This window comes from Rana temporaria, chromosome 1 (genome assembly GCF_905171775.1).
Source record: "Rana temporaria chromosome 1, aRanTem1.1, whole genome shotgun sequence".
NCBI lineage: Eukaryota > Metazoa > Chordata > Amphibia > Anura > Ranidae > Rana > Rana temporaria.
The window spans coordinates 680,227,255-680,249,691 of NC_053489.1; the positions used below are offsets into that span (position 1 = coordinate 680,227,255).

The 22,437-nt window shown below is 40.9% G+C and overlaps 2 protein-coding genes across 2 annotated transcripts; one reads left to right on the forward strand and one right to left on the reverse strand.

Moving 5' to 3' along the window:
- Positions 1 to 1,799: 1,799 nt before the first annotated feature.
- On the reverse strand, positions 1,800 to 17,727 carry LOC120945374 (serine/threonine-protein kinase SBK1-like). The gene is made up of 5 exons (XM_040359500.1): positions 17,686 to 17,727; positions 7,226 to 7,236; positions 6,354 to 6,529; positions 2,879 to 3,081; positions 1,800 to 2,462 (listed from the first exon to the last, which is right to left on the reverse strand). Exons 1-5 carry the CDS (start codon positions 17,725 to 17,727, stop codon positions 1,800 to 1,802), a joined length of 1,095 nt encoding a protein of 364 aa, XP_040215434.1.
- A 1,060-nt stretch (positions 17,728 to 18,787) lies between these two features.
- Positions 18,788 to 20,731, forward strand: LOC120945382 (serine/threonine-protein kinase SBK1-like). The gene is made up of 3 exons (XM_040359512.1): positions 18,788 to 18,962; positions 19,536 to 19,738; positions 20,117 to 20,731. The coding sequence occupies exons 1-3, from the start codon at positions 18,788 to 18,790 to the stop codon at positions 20,729 to 20,731; spliced, it is 993 nt and encodes a 330-aa protein (XP_040215446.1).
- Positions 20,732 to 22,437: the final 1,706 nt, after the last annotated feature.

The window sequence follows — 22,437 nt, forward strand, 5'->3', positions numbered from 1 at the left end:
CATTAACAAAATGCTAAAAAACACCCGAAAAAATAAAAAAGGAGGACTAAAAAGAACTGTAGGGTCTTTTTATATTGCAGTGAATACAACCAGGCTTATACTGCACTCTCCATAGCCAGAGATACTGCAAACATATCATTAGAAAAGTATATGCAGAATACAATATAGTAATACACATTACACTGAATACTGTTTATAGCACCATACTGAAAGCACATAACACTAACTGGTCTTCCCCTTTAACCACTTGCCGACCGCGCACCGCCGAAATACGTCCACAAGGTGGCTCTCCTAGGCGAGACCACGTAAATGGACGTCCTGCCTATTAGCCGCCACTAGGGGCGCACGCGCGCCGCCGGAGGCGCGCGCGCGCGCCCCCCGCTCGCCCCCGACTCCCGTGCGTGTGCCCGGCGGGCGCGATCGCCGCCGGGCACACGCGATCGCTCGGTACAGAGCGGGGAACGGGAGCTGTGTGTGTAAACACACAGCTCTCGTTCCTGTCAGCAGGGGAAATGCTGATTTTCTGTTCATACAATGTATGAACAGAAAATCAGTGTTTCCCCTAGTGAGGCCACCCCCCCCCCCCACAGTAAGAACACACCCAGGCATACTTAACCCCTTCCCCGCCCCCTAGTGTTAACCCCTTCACTGCCAGTGGCATTTTTATAGTAATCTAATGCATTTTTATAGCACTGATCGCTATAAAAATGCCAATGGTCCCAAAAATGTGTCAAAAATGTCCGAAGTGTCCGCCATAATGTCGCAATACCGAAAAAAAAATCGCTGATCGCCGCCATTACTAGTAAAAAAAATATTAATAAAAATGCCATAAAAATACCCCCTATTTTGTAAACGCTATAACTTTTGCGCAAACCAATCAATAAACGCTTATTGCGATTTTTTTTTACGAAAAATATGTAGAAGAATACGTATCGGCCTAAACTGAGGAAAAAAAATGTTTTTCTATATATTTTTGGGGGATATTTATTACAGCAAAAAGTAAAAAATATTCATTTTTTTCAAAATTGTCGTTCTATTTTTGTTTATAGCGCAAAAAATAAAAAACGCAGAGGTGATCAAATACCACCAAAAGAAAGCTCTATTTGTGGGAAAAAAAGGACGCCAATTTTGTTTGGGAGCCACGTCGCACGACCGCGCAATTGTCTGTTAAAGCGACGCAGTCCCGAATCGCAAAAAGTACTCTGGTCTTTGGGCAGCAATATGGTCCGGGGGGTAAGTGGTTAACAAATGTCAGTTGTCCTTCACCCACACTAAATTCACCAACACTGACAAAAGGGTGCTATGAAATCAGTCTTTTCTAGTGTGTGGGCTGAAACTTTACTGAGACCCAACATTTCGCACCTGACTAGAGGTCAAGTATATGAACATTGCCTGAGCCAAGGATAACTCAAGCAATGCATTGGGGGACATTTGGTGGGAGGAGTTCCAACTAAACATTCTTAAAGTTCAGATCTTCTCTAAACAGTCAAACAGTGTTTACAGTTTGAACTTATGCTCGGACCTAACGTTTGGCTCTACCATACCTATCATGTAGAGTATTGTCCACACTATGCTTTTTTGTTCCAGAAGCATATCATTTCCAGGGCCATCTTACATTTTTATCATGATTTGATCCATAATTTTAAAAAATAATGTGTATAAACAATCACGTGAACAAAAAAATACATAGATGTCTAAGATGTCTACGTTCTTACATTCAGCTAGGACACAAGTCTTGTACAATTCCCCAGAGTGCATATATCACGTCTGTCACTTGATTATCAGCTGATCAAAAGGACCTATGCAATTTCCACCTCAGCTCCTATAGCAAGTGTAGTAGTGGCACTTGCTGTAGCTCTGGAATGGACATCATTTCCTTCGTATGACATTTGTATTACAGTACTCCTTGTATGGTTTTCTGAAAGTATTTCTGCTTTCCATGGCACATGAAGATATTTTAGAATGTCCATGGCTGAGCACCTCTCAGAAGCATTGAGGGCCAAAAGTTCCCAGAACATTTGCCTGGCTTCAAGAGAGAACTTCTTCCACTTTTCTGATGCTAAGGTCACATCTTTTCTGACTTGCCACCACGCAAAGTCTCTGTACATTGGGTCACGTCTCTCTGCTCCTTTCCAAGGGAATGATCCAGTCAAAGCTGCGTAAATTGTGACACCAAAGGACCAGGTATCAATGCTCGGGTGTAGAAGCAACTGATCACCTTTTTTCAGGCTACACAGTTCGGGAGCCCTATACGGTGTGAAGCGGGATATAGATGGTACCTCAGTACCCTGGAGCCTTGTCAGTCCAAAATCTGCCACTTTGATAATATTACATTCAAAGTCCATTAGCAGAATATTGTCTGGCTTGATGTCACGGTGGACCATCCCTTTGCTGTGCATGTATTCCAAAGCACTGGCTATCTGAGGAACAAATCGCTTCACTGTATCATCATTTAAACCAACCTATGAACAAAAGAATATAAGACAAAATTAGCCACTAGACACTAACATGGCAAAATATAGACGCCAACATTGAAAAAAATTAATAAAAAAAGACTATATTATGCATCATACAGGGACATAAAATATTTGCTAAATACACTTGAAAGGATGCTTAAAGGAAACCTGTTGATATACAAATATGAGAGTCACCATGGATAGTGCAAGATCCAGGACCACCATTTTTCACCTTGCTTCACAGCTGAGAAAGTTACATACCTAAAATCAAACCTAATAATCAACCAATACACAATCCCACCAACTGAATGTAATGAGTGGTGAGTCCTTAAACCTCTACTTTAAATACTTTAAAGAAATTAAAGACAGGAAATAAATATTTTCTTAATTTAAAGATTATTATTGTTTTCATACAAACTTACATTTGGTTTTATTAGGGAATAAAGAGTTCCAGCTGTCGCCACCTCCTGAACAAACGCGTAGCCTCTACTTGTGTGAAAGGCAACTTCATGGGTCCTAATGATGTTGGAATGGCCGCTAAGGCTGATAGACATCCCATATTCCACCAGAAAGTTGTCCATTTGAACCTTCACCTTGCTAAGCAGCTTCACGGCCACTAACTGACCTGCCAAACAGAGAGAGAGAGAAAAGAGAATTCGTAACATAAACCAAATACAGAAGCTTGCTAAAAGCCCATTGGAGTGTGCCAGAAGCCTGAATAAATCTACAGCAGTGACTCATTAAGATGAAAAATCATCCCACCAAAACTGGAAATGAGGGGGGCTTTAAGAACTTACTTTGAAAGGTACTTGGAAGCAAATTAAAAGAATGCTGCTTAAAGCAAGGTTAATGCTTTGTAAATGCTTCCTGTACACAATGCTCAGAATAATGGGCCAGATCCACAAAAACCTGACGTAACTTAAAAAATCCAATTTAAGTTACACTGGCTTAAAGTTTCTACCTAAGTGCCTGATCCACAAAGCACTTATCTAGAAAATTCAGGCTGTGTAACTAAAATTCCGCCGGCGCAAGGCGTTCCTATTCAAATGGGGCGAGTCCCATTTAAATGAGGCGCGCTCCCGCGCCGGCCGTACTGCGCATGCGCGTCGGCCGTACTGCGCATGCGCGAAGTTACGTTACGCCGAGTTTTGAGGATCGCGACGGCTTAAAGTTGCGTCGGGGAAAAAAAAAATGACAGCGGCATGCATTCCTGAGGGAGAACTCCATGCCAATTTTCAAAGAAAAAATCGGCATGGGTTCCCCCCCCAGGAGCATACCAGGTCCTTAGGTCTGGCATGGGTTGTAAGGAGACCCCCCCACGCCGAAAAATTGACGTAGGGGGTCCCCCTACAATCCATACCAGACCCGTATCCAAAGCACGCTACCCGGCCGGCCAGGAAGGGAGTGGGGACGAGCGAGCGCCCCCCCCCCCTCCTGAGCCGTGCCAGGCCGCGTGCCCTCAACATGGGGGGGTTGGGTGCTCTGGGGCAGGGGGGCGCACTGCGGGCCCCCCCACCCCAGAGCACCCTGTCCCCATGTTGATGAGGACAGGACCTCTTCCCGACAACCCTTGCCATTGGTTGTCGGGGTCTGCGGGCGGAGGCTTATCGGAATCTGGGAGTCCCCTTTAATAAGGGGGCCCCCAGATACCGGCCCCCACCCTAAGTGAATGGATATGGGGTACATCGTACCCCTATCCATTCACCTGGAGGCAAAAAGTAAAAGTTAATAAACACACAACACAAGGCTTTTTAAAATAGTTTATTATTCTGCTCCGGACGCCCCCCCTGTCTTCGTTATTAGCTCAATTACCAGGGGGGGCTTCTTCTTCCGCTCTCCGGGGGTCTTCTTCCACTCTCCGGGGGTCTTCCGCTCTCCGGGGGGGCTTCTCCGGACTCCGGGGGGGCTTCTCCGGACTCCGGGGGGCTTCTTCCATCTTCTCCCCTCTTCCGCTCTTGACTCGGCGAACCCCGGTTCTTCTGCAGCTCTCCGGTGCCTTCTTCTTCAGCGCTGGCTGCCTGCTATGTTTGTGTGTTAGCTCAATTTCAAACAGGCAGCCGGCGCGGTCTTCTGTGGCGTCAGGGTCTTCTGGTCTTCTGTTCTTCCGATGTTGTCTCGTCGCCGGTTGTCGCTGTAATGATGGAAGCGCGCCTTGCATCCCATTTATATAGGCATCACCGTCCCATCATGCTCCGGCAGGTACCCACGTGGTGGGTGCCTACCCACGTGCACCCACCACGTGGGTACCTACCGGAGCATGATGGGACGGTGATGCCTATATAAATGGGATGCAAGGCGCGCTTCCATCATTACAGCGACAACAGGCGACGAGACAACATCGGAAGAACAGAAGACCAGAAGACCCTGACGCCACAGAAGACCGCGCCGGCTGCCTGTTTGAAATCGAGCTAACACACAAACATAGCAGGCAGCCAGCGCTGAAGAAGAAGGCACCGGAGAGCTGCAGAAGAACCGGGGTTCGCCGAGTCAAGAGCGGAAGAGGGGAGAAGATGGAAGAAGCCCCCCGGAGTCCGGAGAAGCCCCCCCGGAGTCCGGAGAAGCCCCCCCGGAGAGCGGAAGACCCCCGGAGAGTGGAAGAAGACCCCCGGAGAGCGGAAGAAGAAGCCCCCCCTGGTAATTGAGCTAATAACGAAGACAGGGGGGGCATCCGGAGCAGAATAATAAAATATTTTAAAAAGCCTTGTGTTGTGTGTTTATTAACTTTTACTTTTTGCCTCCAGGTGAATGGATAGGGGTACGATGTACCCCATATCCATTCACTTAGGGTGGGGGGCCGGTATCTGGGGGCCCCCTTATTAAAGGGGACTCCCAGATTCCAATAAGCCTCCGCCCGCAGACCCCGACAACCAACGGCAAGGGTTGTCGGGAAGAGGTCCTGTCCTCATCAACATGGGGACAGGGTGCTCTGGGGTGGGGGGGCCCGCAGTGCGCCCCCCTGCCCCAGAGCACCCAACCCCCCCATGTTGAGGGCACGCGGCCTGGCACGGCTCAGGAGGGGGGGGGGGCGCTCGCTCGTCCCCACTCCCTTCTTGGCCGGCCGGGTAGCGTGCTTTGGATACGGGTCTGGTATGGATTGTAGGGGGACCCCCTACGTCAATTTTTCGGCGTAGGGGGGGTCCCCTTACAACCCATACCAGACCTAAGGGCCTGGTATGCTCCTGGGGGGGAACCCATGCCGGTTTTGTTTTTTACAAATTGCCGTGGAGTTCTCCCTCGGGAAAGCATACCAAATGCCGTCGCTGCAATGGGCCTTTACAAGGTGTGACTAACTTTACACTTTGTAAAACGAGCCCTAATTTTACACTTGCAAAATAACACTTACGGCGCAAAAAAGAAGCTAGAAAGCTTTGTGGATCGCCTTAAGTGCTAATTTGCATACTAGCAACGGCATTTCGACTCGAAATGCCCCCAGCGGCGGATGCGGTACTGCATCCTAAAATTAGGCAGTGTAAATCAATTACACATGCCGGATCTTCTGTGTAACTTTGGAAAAAGCCTTTTGAGGATCGTTTCCAAAGTTACACACAGACTGAACAGCACTTAAGTCGGAGTATCTCTTTTGAGGATCTGGCCCAATATTCACATGCTTAGGTTAAACAATTTGTGTGTACACGTGGCTTCAAAGTTGACCTAATGATTGTCTACAAATTAGCAATTCTATTGATTATTGGATCTCGGATGTCAGACTTTGCATTTGTTCCAGAACAAATATACAACTCTCTTCTAACAGAAAATAACTCTACCTACTGGCAATTTGACATTTTTTATTGTTCCGCTAGTTCAATAGAAATGGTTTTGGTGGCTTTGAAATGATTCAGAAGCACAACTAATACTAAGAAAATATTTTCCTTACATGAATTAAGTTATAATGTTTACCTGAATCCCGATGTTTGGCAAGGAGGACCTTTCCATAGGAACCCATCCCAAGTTCTTGGATGGGGTCAAAGTGTTCTGATACCTCCATCATCTTCAGGTTTTTGGAGGTCTGGGTGATGAGTTGAAGGACATCCCTTGCAGTGTTCTTGGTCACCTCCTGGATATTAGAAGTCATTCTGGAATCATGACAAAAACAAAATTACAGGTTAGTTTCTCTTGACATAATTATGATAACAAACAGCATTAGACATCCCTCTGAATATTGCCCACCATCTATGGTCAGGATTTTACAAGCATATGTATCCCAATTGGGGAGATATCATGTTCTGTGTCATCTCCAGTGATGGATACATATGACAGTTAAAAGCTGACAGAGATTACAAACCATGAAATGTTTTTTTTTGGTTGAAGCTGAATCTCTAAACTACAGCACTTGTAGAGAGCGGCTGGTCAAAAATATCAACATTCTAATTAATAGAGGTGCAAATGTCCCTGGTATTGTAACAATAACGCATAAGAGAAATTAAATAACACTTCTACGTAAATTAAAAACAAATTGTAATGGTGGAATTTGGAACCCAAACTACTATTAAAAAACGTACTTAAAAAAAGTGGATTGTGCTTTCACACCCAACTGTTGGATGGTGGAAAGTAACAAATAACCTAAGACTTCACAGTTTAATTTTACTTTATAGATATATGATGACAGAACATCTCCATGCATGAGGTTGGTTATATTAATAAAAAAAAAAGTATTGCAAGACGGATTTCCAATCTCTGTATGGATCTCTACTCTGACCATAAATGACAAGAGAAATAAAATAAAAAATCTAAATTTAAAGAACATTAAAGAGTTTGTCTATTTAACTCACTGCTTAGTTATCTGTTACAAAGAGTAGACAACAGGTCCTAAAAGAAAGATCCTAATATTTTTTTAGGAAACTATAATGTTTTAAATGACTAACCTGAGAAAATGAAGGTACAGATGGGATCTCACTGGGTCTTCACTAGTGGAATCTTTGTAGACTTCCCAACGTGTTAATTCTTCTTGAAATAGTTGTGGGATGAAGTAGTCAATGGAAATATAAACTCACTTTTGCTTCAAGTAAAATCTAATTTAAGTGTGGACTGCATATACTGTATGTGGGGTATATATGTGGAAAGGGGAGTGGCTTTTGCTAATTGATGGGAGAACCTGATTGGCCAACACAGAGGAGCTGCTCATTAACATATGACTGGAGACCTTCGAAAGAGATCTGGAAGGGTGGAGCAGGTAGGTCCATATCAATGGGGTTTGTGTTTTCTGTTTTGTTTTGTGAAGGGTTGAAACCTGAGCCTGAAAATAAGTAATCTGAAGGATTTTAATAAATATTATGTAATGAAAAATTATATGTAATGAAAAATTATATGTAATGAAATATAAAAAAAAAAAAATCAAGCAATTTCATTCCAAATATTCTAAATTCTAAAGTCAAATATGTTGGCACGCTTTAACCATGTACATTCTATTTTTTAGGATCATGTATAAAACATCTGTATAAGTGAACTCATACATTCTTCCAGATATAGATCATAAATACAGTATACAATCTTAAGCAACTATAAAAAGGAGAAAACCAATATCAATTGATATAAAGGTTTAAACTCTTCTTTGTGAATGGGCCCCCGAATCTGAAGTCATTCTTTAAACAACAAAGATTCCCGATCACCAAAAGTTTCACAAATGCTTTGCAGACTTTTGTGTTGATCACATTGGGGGGGGGGGATTATTTTAACTGAGGAGGTAACAAATCCCTTCACATGAGTAAAATCCAAAGTTTTTGGGGGTAAAGGTAAGGAGGTGGCCTCACCAGTGTACCTCATGTTGCCAGATATTATTGAACAAGACATAGGGAACTATAGACCCAATGTGGAGGAAATGCAGGAAATTCCCAGCTACTCTGCATTAGGTTGGATAATATAACAGGACAGAGAATGACCTTGTATAAAAATAATAGATTGCTGGATTTCCATATTCAGGTCATTTTACTGTACCCAAAAATGTTGTTGTGGATGGACTTTCACTTAAGTGTCTAATCCTATTACCACTGGTTATACAATATCTTCCTCACAACCCCTATATCTGCTTATGAAAGTAAGGTTATTAATTGGGGGGGTTCAAAGCTGATCCAAATTATTAGCAGTGATTCCCACCACAGCAATACAATTTACTTAAAATGGGTATCTTGGTTTTTCATTTTGAGGGTGTATTATAAAACTCTACAGGGATAATGTACCACATGGGATGATAGACTGAACAGGAAACATGTTTTGTTTGTTTTATTTTCCTAATTGTCTGTTTGTTTTATTAATAAGGTGAGTAAATATATTTTTTGTTGGTTGGAATATTTTTTTTTTTTTTAAAAAGCCTTGTTTTTTTGTATTTGCATTGTATTAGTATGAAATTAAAGCTAAAACTAGCCTAAGGATTTATGGTAATTTACACACTTTTAGTATACTTATTTTTTTTAAATGTAACTTTATAGAAGATATGTAATGTGAAGTTAGTTGTAGATAAATTATAGTTGTACTTGTTTTTCTGTGCAATGTAAAAACTTTCTTGTGCATAAAGCTGTGTATGTGTCAATGGACCAGAGTATGGAGTATTTTGCATTTCTTCTGGCATACCCATGGGTATTTGTCTAAAGTTGAAATATTCATAGGTGATCCCCTCTACTATTGTTTAATTGTTTACTGTAATTACTGAATCCTGTCACCATTGTTCTCAGCTCCCCCTCTGTGTATTGTTTGTTGGGTGTAGGCTGAAACCATTCAGGGTAGATCTTATTGTTGTGGTAAATCTCTATGCTTCAACACCTTGGGGCAGATCCACGTAGAATTGCATGGGCGAAGCGTATGGGAGATACACTACGCCGCTGCAACTTACCTTTTGATGCTTCGAATCCAGAAAGAATTTGCGTAGTGTATCTCTCGTGGCGTAACGGCGCCTAATTCAAATCGGCGAGTAGGCGGGCGTGTTTCATTTAAATTAAGCGCGTCCCCGCGCCGAACGAACTGCGCATGCGCCATCCCTAAATTTCCCGCTGTGCATTGCGCTAAATGACGTCACAAGGACGTCATTGGTTTTGACCTGGACGTAAATTACGTCCATCCCTATTTCACGAACGACTTACGCAAAAAAAAAAAAATAATAATTATACGCGGGAACGACGGCCATACTTAACATTGAGTACGCCACGAAATAGCAGCTTTAACTATACGCCGAAAAAAGCTGACTAGAGACGACGTAAAGGAATGCGCCGGCCGCTCGTACGTTTGTGGATCGTCAGAAATAGCTAATTTGCATACTCGACGCGGAAAACGAAAGGAACGCCACCCAGCGGACGCCGAATAATTGCATCTTAGATCCAAAGGCGTACGAAGACGTACACCTGTCGGATCTAACCCAGATGCCGTCGTATCTTGTTTTGAGGATTCAAAACAACGATGCGACGCAGGAAATTCGAAAGTACGCCGGCGTATCAGTAGATACGCCGGCGTACTCTCTCTGTGGATCTGCCCCCTTGGGTGTACTTGGGTGTATTGGCTTAATCAAATTATAATTTTTGATTTCACTTGTGTTATTTATTTTTCTTGTAACTTATTTTCTTGCATAATTTCAACTTGATAGTGTAACTCTGAAAAGTATGAAGGTAATTACTTGAAGACCGTGTGTACCATCTGCTAGAAATGGCTGCCATGTATAGTATGGAAAGCGTTATAGCTCATACTCTTAAGCATAAGAGCAATTCATTTGTATGTGAAGCTAAATTTAAAGATACATAATACCCCAGGGCAACTTGCTAAAAAAATCCTAATTCCTCCCCTAAATGCTGGAGATTATGTAGTTTCTCAGGTGATCTGGTTCATAATTGGTGGAGTTGCTCGAAACGTTAGCACTTTTGGACAGCTGTTTTTCTGTTGATCACTACTCTAACTGCTTCTGCAAAACCCTGTACACACGGGCCGAATATCTGTCAGTTCAATATATATATATATATATATATATATATATATATATATATATATTGACATCAAAATTAACGTGCTACAGTACAGCTAATCCAGCTGGCAAAGTAGGGTAATAAAACGTGACAGTGCTAGTATCATACAGATCATTTCTTCACTACTTGGTGAGTCTCTGACCTAGAACAATCCATGTGTATATCATATAATGGAAAATATCATACTGACATGATGTTCTGGGTGAATGACAAACCAAGTATTGAGACAAGGATGTCATATCTTCTGTAGATTGTGTCTTCAAAAGCAAATACTTTTCATAACTGCTGCTGGTGAATTCTGTACAATAAAACTGGGTTAGTTGCCGTACACACGGGCCGAATGTTGGCCGATTTCTATTGAACTGACAGATATTCGGCCCGTGTGTACATGGCTTTACAGAAGCAGTTAGAGTAGTGATCAACAGAAAAACAACTGTCCAAAACTCCTAACGTTTCGAGCAACTCCACCAAATATAGTTACATAGGGCCAGATTCACGAAGAATCGCGGCGGCGTAACTTATCCTAAATAAGTTACACCGCCGCAATTTTTCATCGCAAGTGCCTGATTCACCAAGCACTTGCGATGAAAGCCTATGGCCGCGGCCTCCGGCGCAAGGCGGGCCAATTCAAATGGGCGTGTGCCATTTAAATTAGGCGCACTCCCGCGCCGGACCTACTGCGCATGCTCCGTTTCCGAACTCCCGCCGTGCTTCCAAAAAGAAGGTACAGCGCTGATGTGAATGAAATAAGTTATGAATGGACAAAATAAATTATGAAAAATAATAATTGGTGACTAAATGAACAAAACAAATTGATGTTGTGATGAAAAAGTTCATAAAAATATCCAAAGGTGAAAAGGTGAATATACTGATCCTTCACCAATCGAGGATTGAATATAAGTGATGGAATAACAAATATAAATCAGTGAAAAAAGAGTCCAATGGTAAAAACAAACAAGATTCTTAATCTTCCACCAAAAGAAAACACCCGTGTGATGGTATTCCAATCTGCTTACCAGATTCACTGACCGTGATTGCGGTCAGATAAAGCCCAGAGATCTTTTAGAGTCCTCTCAAGTGGACTATATAACAGCAGGTTACACAGATCGAATCGTCTACTGCTCCAAAACTCCAGATAAAATAAGGATGCGCTCATATATTCAAAGAGAAGAAACGAGAAATAGCTCCATAGTGAAGTACTGTATGTAAGGATGGTTTATTAAGGGAATAATAGCACTTACAATTCAGACGGTATAGACAGGCTTGTCACAAATCCCAGCGCATACAGCGCGAACTGACAATCGAATCCTGGTGGCTGTGTTCAGTGTGTATAGCTCTCTCCGTACGAGCGATGACAAGGTACGCTTTAGGCCACTCCTACGTACGTTTCGTCGTAAGACGTCATCGGGGATGGACCAATAGCGCGCCGGCCAACGCTAGAGCACTATATAGTGTCCGGCCGCCATTTTGATTGTGGGCGAACGCTAAGGGCAAGCGGAAATAGCTGTATACACACTAAGAAAGAACTGATGGAGAATCGAATCAAGATGCAGATGACTGCCATCTTGTGGAGAAATAGGAGAAGAGTCTTACCACACACTGAAACACAGCATTAGGAAACGAATGGGACATAGTGTACAAAATATATAAGTTAAATAGACAAATAAAAGTCCATTTATACAAAAGCATAAAAAAGCCTGAATATCTTAATATAACAGTATAAAATCTATAATAATATCTTTAATTGAATAAAATTGATTAAAACATTTATGTATATATCTCACATATTAAAATATATAAAGTATTAAAAAATATTATAAAAATACGGTAGAAAATGGAGAAGCTATGTATTGCTGAGAAAACAATTTATGTCCCACTCTACGTTCAACCCGAAGGGGACAAAACTTTTCATATTAAAAATCCATTGAGTTTCAGATTTGGATATAGAACGTACTTTGTTTGTACCTCTCCAGGGAGCATTGAGTTTTTCGATAGGAAGAAATAGAGTTCCTGCAATCTGTTTATTATGGTATTTAGCATAATGCTTGGACAGATTGTGTTTGGAAAACCCTCGCCCTACATTTCCAACATGTTCTTCCAATCTGACATGTAATGCCCGTTTTGTACGTCCTATATATTGTTTAGAACAGGGGCATTGTACAAGATAGACTACATGATCACTGGTGCAAGTGATGAATGAGTCTATATTATATGTCCTTTTAGTCTGAGTGGACTGGAAAGACAAGAGCTTACGTCCGCGGAAAGAATTTATTTTACAAATATTGCACTTTCTGCAAGGATAGAAACCTTTCATATCTTGGAAAAACCCTATTGTGTTTGGCGGGTCAATTACTATCGGGGCAACTTTTAAACGCAATGGCGGTGCTTCTCTAAAAATGACAACTGGTTGATCCGGAATAACTGCCCCCAAAATACGATCATTTTTTAAAATCTTCCAATGTTTCTTTAAGATTTTTTTAACAGAAAAGTGCTGATTAGAGTAACCAGTAATCATGGCGTAACTAAATTTTGGGTCTATATTGTTTCTTGGAGCTTTTTTAGTGCCGAGTAACTGATTTCTATCAATTGTCCCCACTTGTTGGATAATATCGTCAATAGTGGCCTGATCATAACCTTTTTCCAAAAACGTAGTTTTTAAGATATCAGCCTGTTGAAAATAATCATCTGATGATGTGCAATTTCGCCTAATCCTTTGAAGTTGGCCCTTTGGTATGGCCTTAAGCCATTGGGCATGATGGCAACTATTCAGAGGAATATAGGCATTGCGATCTGTCGGTTTGAAATGGGTTGTGGTTTTAACAGCTCCGTCATGAACCAAAATATTTAAGTCTAAGAAATGAATCTCAGAGTTGCTGGCCTCATACGTTAAAATTATGCCCTTATTATTCCCATTCAGTCTGGCAAAAAAACTTTCCAATGAAGGGAGATCTCCTTCCCAAATTATCAAAACATCATCGATATATCTTTTCCACAACCTCAGCTCGTTGGGGGGATTGATGTCTATTAAATCCCTCTCCCAAAAAGCTAAGAAAAGGTTCGCTAGGCTCGGGGCAAATTTAGCCCCCATAGCCACGCCATGCTTTGCGCGCCGTGACGTAATTTTTTTGAACGGCGACGCGCATAGCGTACTTCCGTATTCCCGGACGGCTTGCGCAAACGACGTTGATTTTTAAATTTTGACGCGGGAACGACGGCCATACTTTAGACAGCAATGACTAAAGTTAAGGCACCAAAAAAAAAGTGGAACTTAGCGACGGGAAACTATACTAGCGGCGACGTAGCGAACGCGAAAAACCGTTGTGGATCAGCCGTAACTCCTAATTTGCATACCCGATGCTGGTTTACGACGCGAACTCCCCCCAGCGGCGGCCGCGGAACTGCATCCTAAGATCCGACAGTGTAAAACAATTACAACTGTCGGATCTTAGGGATATCTATGCATAACTGATTCTATGAATCAGCCGCATAGATAGAAACAGGGATACAACGGCGTATCAGCAGATACGCCTGCGTATCCCTTTTGTGAATCTGGCCCATAGTTAGTCAGGTTAAAAAAAGACACAGTGGGGCAGATTAACATAGATCTGCACCCGCACAGCATATCAGAGATACGCTACGCCGCCGTACCTTACCAGGCGTTCTTTCAAATCCTCAAAGATTTTGCGCCGTAAGTTACGGCGGCGTAGTGTATTTCTGGCGGCGGAATTCAAATCGGCGATTAGGGGGCGTGTTTCATTTAAATGAAGCGCTTCCCCGCACCGAATGAACTGCGCATGCTCCGTTTCGAAATTTCCCGCCGTGCATTGCGTGAAATGACGTCGCAAGGAACGTCATTTTTTAAACTTAGACGTGACTTACGTCCATCCCGATTCACGGATGACTTACGCAAAAAAAAGAAAAAATTCAAATTTCGACGCGGGAACGACGGCCATACTTAACATGGCAAATCTAACTATACGCCGCAAAAAAACAGCTTTAACTATACGCCGGAAAAAGCCGACTAGAGACGACGTAAGAGAATGGGACGGCCGCGCGTACGTTCGTGGATCGTCGGAAATAGCTAATTTGCATACCCGACGCGGAAAACGACGCAAACTCCACCCAGCGGACGCCGAAGTATTGCATCTGCGATCCGAAGGGGTACAAAGCCGTACGCCTATCGGATCTAACCCAGATGCCGTCGTATCTTGGTTTGAGGATTCGAACTAAAGATACGACTCGGGAAATTTGAAAGTACGCCGGCGTATCAGTAGATACGCCGGCGTACTCTCACTGTGGATCTGGCCTACAAAGTCCATCCAGTTCAACCATAAAAAATATTGACCAGGTCACCTGAGAAACTACATAATCTCCAGCATTTAGGGGAGGAATTAGGATTTTTTAGCAAGTTGCCCTGGGGTATAATGTATCTTTAAATTTAACTTCACATACAAATGAATTTCTCATATGCTTTAGCCCCCATTCACACCTAGGCGTATATACGCCTGTAGTGCGACACCACTGCAGCCCCGAGACGCTGGAGGGATGATTTAACATGCACCTCTATGGAGATAGTTCACATCTCCACGCCGAACGCCGTACGCCTGCCACCTGAAAAAAAGTCCCGGACCTTTTTTTCAGGCGGCTTTCGGCGTTCGGCATAGGAGATGTGAACCATCTCCATAGAGGGGTTGAGGCTGCATTCACAATCGCGGCGTTTTGTCGCCGCAAATCGCGGTACAAAACGCTGCAATTTGTCGCCGCAATTCGCGGGACAAAACGCCGCGATTTTGTATGCCTAGGTGTGAATGCAGCCTAAGAGTATGAGCTATAACGCTTTCCATACTATACATGGCAGCCATTTCTAGCAGGTGGTACACACGGTCTTCAAGTAATTATCTTCATACTTTTCAGAGTTACACTATCAAGTTAGAGATAATGCAAGAAAATAAGTTATATGAAAAATAAATAACACAAAGAAAATCAAAAATTATAATTTGATTAAGCCAATTGTCTGAGACTGGAATATTCAGTACACCCAAGGTGAGGAAGCATAGAGATTTACCACAACAATAAGATCTACCCTGAATGGTTTCAGCCTACACCCAACAAACAATACACAGAGGGGGAGCTGAGAACAATGGTGACAGGATTCAGTAATTACAGTAAACAATCAAACAATAGTAGAAGGGATCACCTATGAATATTTCAACTTTAGACAAATACCCATGGGTATGCCAGAAGAAATGCAAAATACTCCATACTTTGGTCCATTGGCCATACACAGCTTTATGCGCAAGAACGTTTTTACATTGCACAGAAAAACAAGTACAACTATCATTTATCTACAACTAACTTCACATTACATATCTTCTATAAAGTTACATAAAAAAAAAAAAGAAAGTATACCAAAAGTGTGTAAATTACCATAAACCCTTAGGCTAGTTTTAGCTTTAATTTCATACTAATACAATGCAAATACAAAAAAAAATGGCTTTTTTTTTAAAAAAAAAAAGCGAAATATTCCAACCAACAGAAAATATATTTTCTCACCTTATTAATAAAACAAACAGACAATTAGGAAAATAAAACAAACAAAACATGTTTCCTGTTCAGTCTATCATCCCATGTGGTACATTATCCCTGTAAATTTTTATAATACACCCCCCCAAAAAAAAAACAAGATACCCATTTCAAGTAAATTGGATTGCTGTGGTGGGAATCACTGCTAATAATTTGGTAACCTTACTTTCATAAGCAAATATAGGGGTTGTGATTAAGATATTGGGCCAGATCCACGTAGCGCGGCGCTTTGTTACGTCCGGCGTAGCGTATCTCAGATACACTACGCCGCCGTAACTTACAGCGTATTTCCCGTATCCACAAATAATTTGCGCCGTAAGTTACGGCGGCGTAGTGTAAATGTGTCGGTGTAAGGGCGCACAATTCAAATGGCTAAGTTGTGGGCGTGTTTTATGCTAATACATCTTGACCCAACGTAAATTATTTTTTTTCTGAACGGCGCATGCGTGCGTCCGTGGGGGTATCCCAGTGTGCATGCTCCAAATTAACCCGCAACAAGCCAATGCTTTCGACGTGAACGTCATTCTACGCAAATTCTACGCAAAGCGTAGAACGTTTTACGCAAACGACGTACACAATGGAAAATTCGACGCTGGCCCGATGTCCATACTTAACATTGGCTACGCCTCATATAGCAGGGGTAAAGTTACGCCGAAAAAAGCCTTACGGAAACTACGTAAAAAAATGTGCCGTCCAGACGTACGTTTGTGGATTGGCATATCTAGCTAATTTGCATAATCGCCCTGGAAATAGATGGAAGCGCCACCTGGCGGCCAGCGTAAATATGCACCTTAGATCCGACGGCGTACTAAGACGTACGCCAGTCAGATCTAGCACAGCTTCAGGCGTATCTTGTTTTGTGGATACAAAACAAAGATACGCCGGAGCAAACTAGAAGTTACGCGGCGTATCAATAGATACGCCAGTGTAACTGCTTCGTGGATCTAGCCCATTGTATAACCAGTGGTAATAGGATCAGAAACATAAGTGGAAATTCATCCACAACAACATTTTTGGGTACAGTAAAATGACCTGAATATGGAAATCCAGCAATCTATTATTTTTATACAAGGTCATTCTCAGTCATGTTATATTATCCAACCTAATGCAGAGTAGCTGGGAATTTCCTGCATTTCCTCCACATTGGGTCTATAGTTCCATATGCCTTGTTCAATACGATCTGGCATCATGGGGTACACTGGTGAGGCCACCTCCTTACCTTTACCCCCCAAAAAACTTGGGATTTTAATCATGTGCAGGGATTTATTACCTCTTCAGTTGTCGGGAATTGTTGTTTAAAGAATAACTTCAGATTCAGGGCCCATTCACAAAGAAAAGTTTCAACCTTTATGTCAATTGATATTGGTTTTCCCCTTTTTTCTAGTCGTTCGGATAAATAAAATTTTATGTTACATTTAAGATTGTATACTGTATTTATGATCTATATCTGGAAGAATGTATGTGTTCAATTATACAGATGTTTTATACATGATCTTAAAATGATATACATGGTTAAAGCGTGCCAACATATTTGACTTTAGAATTGAGAATATGTGGAATGTAGTGGTTTTTATTTTTTTAATTTTTCATTACATAATATTTTTCATTACATAATATTTATTAAATCAGATTATTTATTTCAGGCTCAGGTTTCAACCCTCCACAAAACAAAACAGAATACACAAACCCCATTGATATGTACCTACCTGCTCCACCCTTCTAGATCTCTTTCCAAAGTCTCCAGTCATATGTTAATGAGCAGCTCCTCTGTGTTGTTCAATCAGGTTCTCCCATCAATTAGCAAAAGCCATTCCCCTTCCCACATAAATACCCCACATACTGTATATACAGTCCACACTTACCTTAAATTTTACTTGAAGCAAGAGTGAGTTTATATTTCCAGTGACTACTTCATCCCGCAACTATTTCAAGAAGAATTAACACGTTGGGAAGTCTACAAAGATTCCACTAGTGAAGACCCAGTGAGATCCCATCTGCACCTTCATTTTCTCAGGTTAGTCATTTAAAACATTTATAGTTTCCTAAAAAAAATATTAGGATCTTTCTTTTAGGACCTGTTGTCTACTCTTTGTAACAGATAACGAAGCAGTGAGTTAAATAGACAAACTCTTTAATGTTATTTACATTTAGATTTTTTTTTTATTTCTCTTGCCATTTATGGTCAGAGTAGAGATCCATACACAGATTGTAAATCTATCTTGCAATACTTCATTTATTTTTAATATAACCAACCTCATGCATGGAGATCTTCTGTCTTTATATGTCTATGAAGTAAAATTAAACTGTGAAGTCTTAGGTCATTTGTTACTTTCCACCATCCAACAGTTGGGTGTGAAAGCACAATCCACTTTTTTTAAGTACGTTTTTTTAATAGTAGTTTGGGTTCCAAATTCCACCATTCCAATTTGTTTTTAATTTACGTAGAAGTGTTATTTAATTTCTCTTATGCCTTATTGTTACAATACCAGTGACATTTGCACCTCTGTTAATTAGAATGTTGATATTTTTGACCAGCCGCTCTCTACAAGTGCTGTAGTTTAGAGATCAGCTTCAACCAAAAAAAACATTTCTTGGTTTGTAATCTCTGTCATCTTTTAACTGTCATATGTATCCATCACTGGAGACGACACAGAACATGATATCTCCCCAACTGGGATACATATGCTTGTAAAATCCTGACCATAGATGAAGGCCAATATTCAGAGAGATGTTTATTGCTGTTTGTTATCATAATTACAATGTCAAGAGAAACTAATCTGTATTTTCTTTTTTCTTAGTGATTCCAGAATGACTTCTAATATCCAGGAGGTGACCAAGAACACCGCAAAGCAAGTCCTTCAACTCATCACCCAGACCTCCGAAAGCCTAAAGATGATGGAGGTATCAGAACACTTTGACCCCATCGAAGAACTTGGGACGGGTTCATATGGAAAGGTCCTCCTTGCCAAACATCGGGGTTCAGGTAAATATTATAACTTAATTCATGTAAAGAAAGTACTTTCTTAGTATTAGTTGTGCTTCCAAATCATATCAGAGCCACCAAAATCAATTCTATGGAACTAGCAGAACACAGTTTTAAAAAAATGCCAAATTGCCAACAGCTACATTTTTTTTTCTGGTAGAAAAGACTTGTGTCTTTGTGCTGAAAAAAAAAACATACAGAGTCTGACATCTCAGACCCAAGACTCAATAGAATTGCTCATCTGTAGACAATCCGTAGGACAACTTTGAAGCCACGTGTACACACAAATTGTTTAACTTTAGCTTGTGAATATTATCCTGAGCATTGTGTACAGGAAGCATTTACAAAACATTAACCTTGCTTTAAGCGGCATTCTTTTAAGTTGCTTCCAAGTACCTTTCAAAGTAAGTTCTTAAAGCCCCCCTCATTTCCAGTTTTTGTGGGATAATTATGCATCTTAATAAATCGCTGCTGTAGATTTAATCAGGCTTCTTGCACACTCCAATGGGCTTTTAGCAAGCTTCAGCATTTGGTTCATGTTACTAATTCTCTTTCTCTCTCTCTGTTTGGCAGGCCAGTTTGTGGCCGTGAAGCTGCTTAGCAAGGAGAAGGTTCCAATGGACAACTTCATGGTTGAATATGGGGTGTCCATCAACCTCAGCAGTCATCCCAACATCATCAGGACACATGAAGTTGCCTTTCATACAAGCAAAGACTATGTGTTTGTCCAGGAGGCGGCAATGGCTGGAACTCTTTTTTCCCTAGTAAAGCCAAAAGTAAGTTTGTATGAAAAATGAATAATCTTTAGGTTAAGAAACGGTCTTTGATTTCTTTAAAGTATTTCTAAGGTTTAAGGACTCCCCACTCATTACAGTCAGTTGGTGGGATTGTGTATCATTTGATTTATAGGCTTGATTTTAGGTATGTAATTTTCTCAGCTGTGAAGCAAGGTTGAGAACGATGGTCCTGGATCTTTTACCATCAATGGTGACTCTCATACTTGTATAAAAACAGGTTTTCTTTAGGCACCTTTTTGAGTGTATTGAGCTAATATTTGACGTCCCTGTATAATGGATAATATAGGCTTCTTATTTGATTATATTTTTCCATGTTGGTGTCTAGTAACACATTTTTCCTGTTTTCTTTTTTTATAGGTTGGATTAAATGAAGATACAGTGAAGCGCTGCATTCCTCAGATAGCGAGTGCGTTGCAATACATGCACAGCAAAGGGGTGGTCCACCGTGACATCAAGCTGGACAATATTCTGCTAATGGACTTTGAATGTAATACTATTAAAGTGGCAGATTTTGGACTGGCAAGGCTCCAGGGAACCGAAGCACCATCCATGTCCTGGTTCATACCCTACACAGCTCCGGAACTGTGTAGCCAAAAACAAGGAGATCAGTTGCTTCTACACCCGAGCATTGATATCTGGTCCTTTGGTGTCCTGATTTATGCAGCGTTGTCTGGATCATTCCCTTGGAAAGAAGCAGAGGGTTGTGACCCAATTTACAGAGACTTTGCTTGGTGGCAAGTCAGAAAGAATGTGACCTTAGCACCAAAAAAGTGGAAGAAGTTCTCCCTTGAAGCCAGGCAAATGTTCTGGGAACTTTTGGCTCTCAATGCTTCTGAGAGGTGCTCTGCCATGGACATTCTAAAATATCTTAATGTGCCATGGAAAGCAGAAATGTTTTCAGAAAACCATACAAGGAGGACTGTAAGTGCTACCACTTCACTTGCTATAGGAGCTGAGGTGGAAATTGCATAGGTCCTTTTGATCACCTGATAATCAAGAGACAGACTTGACAAATGCACTCTGGGGAATTGTACAAGACTTGTGTCCTAGTTGAATGTAAGAACGTAGACATCTTAGAACACTGTGGATTTTTTTGTTCACGTGATTGCTTATATATATATTTTTTTTATAAATTATGGACCAAATCATGATAAAAATTTAAGATGGCCCTAGAAATTATATGCTTCAGGAACAAAAAAAATCATAGTTTTGACAAAACTCTACATGATAGGTAGGGTGGAGCCAAACATTGGATCAGAGCACAAGTTCAAAATGTAAACACTGCTGGACTGTTTAGAGAAGATCTGAACGTTAAGGATGTTTAGTTGGAACTCCATCCACCATATGTTCATATTGTATGCTGTATATATTTTTTCTAATGATACGTTTGCAGTGTATTGCAGTATCAGTGGCTATGGAGAGTGGAGTATAAGCCTGGTTGTATTCACTGCAATATAAACAGACCCCACAGTTCTTTTTAGTCCTGCTTTTTTTTTGGGGGGGGGATGGGTTAACATTTTGTTAATCCTTCATCCTCTTTCTCATTCCTTGATTTCCATTTATACTCCTCCTTCTCCATTCTCATTCCTCCACCTCCAGTTTCACTTCTCCATCTCCATGCTCATTCCACCATCTCCATTCTCACTCCTCCTTCTCTTCCATTCCCATTCCTCCACTAGGCATGTGCAATTTTTTAAGTTACGAATACGTTTTCCGTAAATTTTCGTTATTTTAGTTGATTCGTTAACATACGAATGAATGAATGGTTTAGCGCAATTAATAACGAATAACGATATTTTCAAAATAACGAATATGAAAAACAACGAAGATACGAAAGATGAAAGAAACGAAAACATAGAAACAACGAAAATACCGAACCCAAAAAAAATAATAATTACGAAAAACAAAATGAACGAAAATGCAAACTTACTAATATTCGAAGACCGAAAAGAGAACAACCGAAATGCCAAACAAAGAATAAAAAACGAAAATCAAAACTAACGAAAAATAAATTACGAATCTTCGGAAAATGGAAATGAAAACAACGAAAATACAAAATAATGTAAATTAGCTTTCATTAGTACTGAAATATTTCTGGACATTGACCAATAGCCACTGAGCGCTGTCCCTTTCCTCTGAAGAGGTTTGTTCCTTCCCCCAATGAACTTCTTTCTCATTACCTCCTGGCTCCTTGTGTCTTTTTCTGTGTTAGACTGCAGTGCATCTAATTTCTAGATTTGTATTTGTAATATCTGACATATTTTAGTTTTCTTCTACGTCAGACTTCATTCTAGACAGGGTGTGTGTGCTAACTAAGACAGTCAAGTCAATCACAGTAAAGTACGAATTACAAAATTACGACGAGTAGTGTGTCCAATAAACCTAAAATATATTCTAACAGAATTACGAATGCAATAAAATCTACAAAAGTAAGTTTTTACAATCAAAGGAAATTAGACACGAAAATACGAATGATCATAAAGCAACGAAGATATATTTCTTACGAAAATACGAATGCGGCATGATGGAAAATATTATGTAAATACGAATAGCAAAACAACGAAAATTAAACTAATGTAAAAACGAAGAAACAAATAAAATCATTTTAAAAATACGAACGCGGCAGAATACAAAATATAACGAAAATACGAATCTCGATTCAACGAAAAATAAACTAA

Coding starts and splice junctions, on each gene's coding strand:
- LOC120945374 (XM_040359500.1), bottom strand. CDS start 17,727: ATGACTGGAGACTTTGGAAAGAGATCTAGAAGGGTGGAGCAG. Junction 3,082..6,353: donor TGCCAAACATCGGGATTCAG/GTAAACATTATA, acceptor TCTGTTTGGCAG/GTCAGTTAGTGGCCGTGAAG. Junction 2,463..2,878: donor ATTCCCTAATAAAACCAAAT/GTAAGTTTGTAT, acceptor TTTTGTTCATAG/GTTGGTTTAAATGATGATAC.
- LOC120945382 (XM_040359512.1), top strand. CDS start 18,788: ATGACTTCTAATATCCAGGAGGTGACCAAGAACACCGCAAAGCAAGTC. Junction 18,963..19,535: donor TGCCAAACATCGGGGTTCAG/GTAAATATTATA, acceptor TCTGTTTGGCAG/GCCAGTTTGTGGCCGTGAAG. Junction 19,739..20,116: donor TTTCCCTAGTAAAGCCAAAA/GTAAGTTTGTAT, acceptor CTTTTTTTATAG/GTTGGATTAAATGAAGATAC.